Genomic DNA, 7,723 nt, shown 5'->3' on the forward strand with positions numbered 1-7,723 from the left:
ATAAGTGCGCTCTTAATTCCATTGGTGAACCTTCCCTATTAGAGGACCAGAGAAGGCACGCATATGGCATCCCAACGCGAACAACTGATGAGCCTCGTTACATCAACCTTGTTTAGGATCTGAAGGCCTTCTTTGCCCTCACTTGCTTGACAAGTGCCATGCTCTCGTATGTGTTTCAATTTCAAGTACAAGCATGCATGGTCCAATTATGATTATTTTTTTTTTAAATTTTTGGGTCTGAACCATCCTAGACTGGTGCCCAAGGTTGGGTTCGGCCGGACCCAGTTCGGGCCAACCGTAAGTCCATTATAACTGATCGTAGAGGGGCAAACGGGTCAATCAGCTGGGCCAGGGAAAAAGTCGTCCTGGACGCCGTACGTCTCGACTTGGCGTTAGATCTCAAGCCGGGCCGGTGACCCCCCCACCAAAACAAACCCCCCCCCATCCTCCTCCTTATTTACGGAAATGCTCCCAAAAAGCGAAACGAGGCTGCGAAGCTTTTCATGAGCCCTTTGGGCCCCGCCAAACCCCACCCTTCCTCATCTCTCCCCCCCCACCTCTCTCTCCCTTGCTCCCATCCTCTCTGTAGCTTGGCAAGAGGGAGACTGGAATTCTTCTCCTCACCTCTAGGGTTTGAAGCCGAACTGGCACGAAGAAGGGAAAAAGGAGCTTCCTTTTGATACAGGTATATCGGTCTCGGCAAGTAATTCTTGGAATATTTCTTGTCAGATTTGGATATTCAGCGGTTTGTTTGCGTAAGAATTGTGTTTTTTTCTTAGTTTTTGGTGGTAGACTGTTTTCTGAAGTAACGTTCTTATGAATTGTCTTCTTTTTTGGATTTGGATGTGGATTTTGACTGCAAATATAGAATTTGAGGTGATTTTTCTCTTTTATTTCTGAATTTTTTGTCGAGCAATCACGTGCTATAGCTAAATCTTTATACAAAAAAGATTTTTCTTTTTTAAAAAAGAATTCTTTGTTTTTATATTTTAGATTGGTTCATCTTTGTTTTCCTTTTTGAATTTATCTTTTCTTTTTGATATTACAATGGTTATTTTTGATGAAACTCTTGGGGAATTTTTGCAAAAGAAGATCTTTTTGTGATTTTTCAGCATGTTGTTTTTTTTTTTAGTTAAATTAGGACGTGCGAGGATCCTTCTGCTACTATTAGTAATTCCTCTGGGCATGAGTCTATGAGATCCGCTGGAAACGTTTGGGAGATTTCCTATGTTTTATGATAGACTTCGGGGGCTGAACTACTCCTTGAAGTTGACATGATTAACTGTTGTCTTTGCCTTATGTTCTGTGGGTCATTTAAATGAATATGAACTAAGCAACAATCTTTTAAATAGTTGTAGAATTGGAAGATTCTAAGCTTGGCGGTACTCAGTTCATGCTATTCTTTATGAATTTTATAAGGTGGGGCGGCAAAGTGGGAGAGTTCATTTGCTTATGATTCCATGAGCTGGCATATGTTATTGAAATATGATATGAACGTGGATAAGCAATTGCATAAGCTGGGCATATGGGAAATTAGAGCTGCATCAATCTCTGTTTCTTAGAATTAATAACTATGGATATCAAATATATACTGTTTATGGTGAGATTTATCCATCTTGACAGATTATCTTCTTTTGATGTTCAAGGAGTTATAGATTTCTTTCTTTATTTTTGATGCGACAAATGACCAAAATTTTGTCCATTATGCTTTTTGGGTTGCGTGCACACACTGATGTTCATTTGGTCAGACATGACCTAGTATCCATGCAATGGTGTTTGAAAGTTGCGGTAAATGCTAGTGGCTTTGATGCTGAATGATCTTATATTAGATGACTCTGGTGTAGGTTGGAGAACTTTTCTAAAGCAACACAAGGAGTAATACTGCTGGTTTGGCCACTTATCTGGTTCCAGAAAAGGAAGCATGGGTTCTCTTTGTGATTTCTGCAGGGAGCAAAGATCTATGGTGTACTGCAGGTCTGATGCGGCTAGCTTATGCTTGTCATGCGACCTCAATGTTCATTCTGCAAATGCACTTTCTAGACGTCACTTTCGCTCTCTTCTATGCGATAGATGCATTTCGCAACCAGCCATAGTTAGGTGCATTGAAGAAAATGTTTCACTTTGCCAAAACTGTGATTGGAATGGGCATGGTGGTTCGGCTTCATGTCATAAAAAGCAGACAATCAATGGCTACTCAGGATGCCCATCAACAGCGGAACTTTCGAGAATTTGGTCCTTTGTGCTGGAGTTTCCTCCCATGGTAGATTCTAACTGTGAACAGGGGATGGGCTTGATGAGCATCAATGATAACAGTGTCAGTAACACAGGCAAGATGGATGATATGGAATCTGCCAATAAGCTCAATCCTTGGATTGGTTCATCTTCAATATCTGCAGTGAATCCTATGGTATGCACTGCAGATCAGCCAGCAGGTTCAGTGGATTCAACTACTCATAAGGTGCATGAAGGCTTTGAAATACCCATCATCTACCACCAAACAATGAGTGTTTTTGACTTCCATCACTTAGATTATGTCATCTTGTACTGTGTATTATAAAACACAATAATATATCAGACCTTCTGAATGCATCTCTCATCCACAAATTGGCACTTTATAGTAAGCCACATTGTTCAATCAATTATGTCATGTTTTGCTGAAAGCATCAATTCCAGTTTATTGATTCGAATGCATGATCAGTCAGTTAGTCTGTGTGGAGAATATGTTTCTGAATGTCTGTGTATTTATGTCCATATGTTTGTATACGTATTTATGTATGTCTATTCTGGTGGAAGTCCTTTTAAGCATGTGCCATGTTCAAATCTTCTCCTATTTCATACGTTGAACAACTTAGGCACTTTTTTTAATTCTTATCTTGTATTTTCTTTATCTTATTGCATATGAAGTATCTTTTTAGATTTCTCTGTCTCTTGAAGTACTAATAGAAAGGTTGTTTATCAAGCATGCTTTGTAAATAACTCAACACTGTATCTTGGTCTGTTCACCAAGTGTATTACTTGCTGCAATGTGAAGGTCCATTCCAAGATTTGGCTGCAGTTATGTTCACATTTGCTGCAATAAATTTCATCTGAGCCTGTTTCATAAAGCATTGCAAGTGTTCCAACCCCTTCTCCCTCTGCGCACCAAATTAATAAATAAATAAATAATAAATCATCTCGAATGTTCTCTTTCCCCCTTCATCTTAGTCCACTGTATAAGGCATCACTTCAGTTTGAAAGGCATGACCATTTTATGAACATTGTTTTATAATTTGAACAAAAAATTATATTATTTTCAAACTCAATTATGTTATCACTTTCGAGTGGACAGTCATTTAAACAACAAGACATAACACTGTTTGCAACACTTTGTGTATATTTTAAGAATTGTTTGCTTCCTTTGTGGGTGCTAAATGCTGAATTACTCTATAATTCAATATTGCAGCTATACTCTACCGGGACAAAGGATCTTATCTGCAAGGATGACTTCTATGATGATTTCAACATGGATGATGTTGACTTGACTTTTGAGAATTATGAAGAACTATTTGGGGCATCTCATAGTAATGCTGAACAGCTTTTTGATGATGCAGGAATTGACAGTTTTTTTGAATTGAACGAAATACCAGCTGTCAATTCCAACTGCCAGGGTGAATTTGTTGCAGAGGTACATGTTATAAATTCTTTCAAGTGCTTCTGGTAGAGGTATCCATATTCTATGGCTGTAAAAATAAAATTTGTATGACTTTCAAAAGATAGTGCATGGGTTTCTAAATTAGTCTTGTAAGGAATCAGCTGCACAGTCACTTGGAAAAAGGAAATCCACGTATAGTAGCCAAGAAAGTGAACTATATCCCAGGATCCAGATACTTGTATTGGCAGCTCCAGCTTTTTGTAGTTCACATAAATTTTCAGTTTGTTTTGACATATTGTTCTTCTTAGTAGTCTTCAAATTCAAAATTGAATCATCCCAATTTATATTTTTCTCATCTTAGCAAATGGATGGACTTCTTGATGGCTTAAACTTAGTTTTTTCCCTTGACAGTAGGCATATATCAACTACAATGATTTACTGTCAGTGGAAACTGCCAACGGGCATGATGAAGGAAAATAAAAAAGAAGCAAAAAGTCTAGCTCATGATGGTGTTGTGCATGATTTAATTTGAAATCTGGATAGTCGCATTCTGTTTGCAAACCTCTGCTCTTCGTATATACACTTTACTAAGAAATTGCTTTTATTTTACAAATCCAGAAATTTCTCTTGCATTTTTCTGACCTGTGTATTTTCCTTTGACATTGAATATACCACGTTAATATGTCATCTTCTTCCTTGTATGTTCATGAGAATTCGCTTGCAAAACTTAATCTTATGCCCTCAATTCAACTGTGCCCAGTCAACATTTTTTTCCTGGTCCTATTTACTGTAAACTGGATTACTGGAGTTTAGAATAGGTTTATGTGCATGTGTGCACTTCACATAGGCATGTTTGCGTGAATGTGTGGATTTGTATGTATGATAGATGGACAGCAAAATCCTTATCCTCTTACTGACTTCTCAGGTATCATGTGGTGGACAGGCTGAATCTATGCAAGCAGCATTTAGCAATGCAGTATCTGCTGATTCTGTGATGTCAAATCCTGGAAGTAAAGCAGATCCTAACCCGTATTTCCCAGCAAGGCAAGCTTGGTCCGGTCTATCTCTTTCCTTTTCTGGTTTGACTGGTGAAAGCAGTGCTGGAGATTGTCAAGATTGTGGGATGTCATCGATGCTTTTTATGGGTGAGCCACCTTGGTGCCCTACTGGTCCAGAGAGTTCCTCATACACTCCGGCTAGCAGGGACAGTGCTGTGATGCGTTACAAGGAAAAGAAGAAGGCACGCAAGTAAGTTTTTAACAACATAAATCTGTCATTATAAGATTTTAACAACATAAATCTGTTGTTACATTCTTAGATGCAAACAGGTTTGCACACAAACCAGCCTTTTATGTCTTTTATATTTATATTTTTATCGTCATGTGTGTTGGTCTTAAATGTGGAATTTTGGAACATCCAATTCAGTTGCACATGGATTAAGTTACTTTATACGGGAGTACCGCGGCCATCAATACCTATTAGAAATTAAAAGCATTGGAGTGTCTATTACAGATTCTTAGTTCACATATTAACAACAACATGATATCAAATTCTTTGGTATGTGGTGAATGTAAACAAAATGTGTGGTGAATGTAAACAAAATGTGTGCTGTTACCTGACAAATAACATGAATTATGCTTTTGGCAAAGCATCCCAAGTGGACTATGCCCAAATTTGACTGGCAACTGACTACCTAGTTTTATGAAAGCCTATTTATTCTGTACTGTTCATCCTTTTCCATTAAAAGATGCTTAAATTGGGTAATTACAACATCGAGTCTCTTTATTCTGTCCAAGAGGCCAGCTTTTCTCATATCATTATCTAAATGCCAGTATCTTTGTCGATTTCATGTCTCTAAACCTTATATATATGTAAGTTATTCTTGTGTAATAAATAATTGTCTGTGACCATGTATCAGCACAATTTACACATGCTACTCAATTTGCATCAAGTCATCAACCACTTATGGGAAGTTATGGCATATCAGATATTATGAAGTCCAGGTTCTCTAAGTCTATTATGTTTCACTGATTTGTTGCTAATACCATGACATTCTGATGAGGATCAGAATACCTATCATTATTCATTCTTATATTTTCATGGTTTGCTATCCTATACCATCATTAGCATATTTATTGCACAGCATCCCGTTAATGCAATTGATAGTTTAGGATCCTCCAAAAAGAATAATTAGGCTTAACCTATTTAAAAGATAGGCATAAGGACTTGGATTGTTGACTAGTGTTTAGATTGACCACGTGCGTCACATGAAACCAATGAACATGAAGTCTGCATCTTATGCAGCACATCTGTTGTACAAATTCATATTCACCTCCTTGTTTCAAACTTTGTGTCCAAGCCAGATTCCACAACTCTCTGAGCCTGTCTAGTGCTTGCTAGTTTGCTGAATTATATCCTTGAGTATGTCAACTTCATAAAAATATCATAAAACCTCAAAGCAACATCCATATCATCGTTCCTTTTATCCTCACCTAGCTATTGCTTTTCTAAACACTAGAAATACGTTATCATTCAATTAAAATACTATTGTCTATCTTCATGCACCATATTTGGCATGTTACAAAAAGGTTTGAAAGTTGTAGCATTATCTACATGGAAATAGTTGGTTGTATATTATCTGCTGCACCGATACAATATTACAAGTAGCGAGAGTAACTCTTGCTATTCTACTTTGTTTTGACAAGATGATTGTTAGTAAAACTTGTAGGCGAATTTGAATTGCAAAATCAACATTTTTAGTTCTTGCTTTCAAACAGGTTTGAGAAAAAAATTAGGTATGAATCTAGGAAAGCAAGGGCAGATGTCAGGCGGCGTGTGAAGGGACGGTTTGTTAAGGCAGGTGAAGCTTATGATTATGATCCACTCTGCTAGACAAGAAGCTATTGATAGCAACCCAACATCATACTTAGTGTAAGAGTTGCTTTCAGCCGATAAATATTTTGGGATACTCCAGACTGATACATACCATTCCCTTGAATTAATATGCCCATCGGTTAATCAAAAATGAAAAAGGAGAAAAAAAGAAAAAGAAGAAGAAAGAAGAAAGAAAGTGGACAAGAGGATAAAAAAAACAAAGGTTGCAATAGCTGGCTCAGAATTCTTGAAGTAGTCATTCCAGAAAAATTTGCTGAGGCATGCAGCTGCATCATGGTCAACTCAGCTCCCTGAAGGCCCAGCATTATAGTAGTCTGTTCTTCCTCTTTTCTATTTGATGGAGCATGCATTTTCTATAATTTTGGACAACAATGCATTAAGCCACAATTCCAGTACGTATGAACAGGTATCCATTTTGGTTCGCCGGTCCTCCTTCCTATCTCACGACCTCTTCATCTTCTCCTCATTTTTGCTGACTCCAACGGTGGATCCAGTTTTTATGCCTTGCCCTGTGCAGAGCACTCCTACCAACTTTGGCTTTACTTAAGAACTTGCTAATTTCTTTCTTCTGTAGTCTGTATACAGTCTGTTGTAACTGAGAGAGTTCCCTTTGTATTTATTCACATCTGAAAAAGAATTACTTATGTAACTGAAGGCTTGGAAAAGCTGTAAAGTTGGTCTTTTTTTTCCTTTGACTATAGAAAATACTGTAATTGAAGCTCTGTAGATCTCTGTTAATGCTATAGCCTTGTTATTCATTTGTTTCCATGTTTCCTTTGTTCCACATGCAAGACCATTCATCCTAATTTTTTTTTAATGAAAGTTCATCCTCACTTTTAAAAAGGCATATTTATTATAACAATGTCAAGTTGGAATAGCTTAAGAGCCCTGCAACTTTGGTGAAGTACAATATGTAAAGTGGAACTGCATGTTTTGATCTTGTGAATCAGGATGATTTCAGTTCCCGAGTTTGCCTGTTTCACTTGCACAGTTTTAAGTACTTGTTATTTGCTTTTTGTCTTAATGGTTCAACTATTACTTAGAGGTATCGGGTCCTATCTGGTTGTCATCATTTGCCTATATGGATGGAAGCAATCTAGTTTATTTCTTTGTATAATTTGCTTCCTGATCAATCTACTAGCAGCATTATCATTATGAAGAGGAGTCATAGATCTTGATGAAGCAAAGGTTTTAGAA

General features: G+C 37.4%; 1 protein-coding gene across 4 annotated transcripts; it reads left to right on the top strand.

Moving 5' to 3' along the window:
- The first annotated feature begins 512 nt into the window (after positions 1–512).
- LOC105049947 (zinc finger protein CONSTANS-LIKE 9) lies at positions 513–7,284 on the top strand. Of its 4 annotated transcripts, none has more exons than XM_019852109.3 (5): positions 513–685; positions 1,845–2,458; positions 3,443–3,664; positions 4,557–4,879; positions 6,409–7,284. In XM_019852109.3, exons 2-5 carry the CDS (start codon positions 1,922–1,924, stop codon positions 6,521–6,523), a joined length of 1,197 nt encoding a protein of 398 aa, XP_019707668.1. In that variant the 5' UTR covers positions 513–685; positions 1,845–1,921; the 3' UTR covers positions 6,524–7,284. The 4 variants fall into 4 exon arrangements, with proteins under 4 accessions (XP_019707668.1, XP_019707669.1, XP_073118079.1 ...); XM_019852110.3 differs by having other exon boundaries at positions 4,575–4,879; XM_073261978.1 differs by having other exon boundaries at positions 529–755.
- The last annotated feature ends 439 nt before the right edge of the window (positions 7,285–7,723 follow it).

This window comes from Elaeis guineensis, chromosome 8 (genome assembly GCF_000442705.2).
Source record: "Elaeis guineensis isolate ETL-2024a chromosome 8, EG11, whole genome shotgun sequence".
Taxonomy (NCBI): domain Eukaryota; kingdom Viridiplantae; phylum Streptophyta; class Magnoliopsida; order Arecales; family Arecaceae; genus Elaeis; species Elaeis guineensis.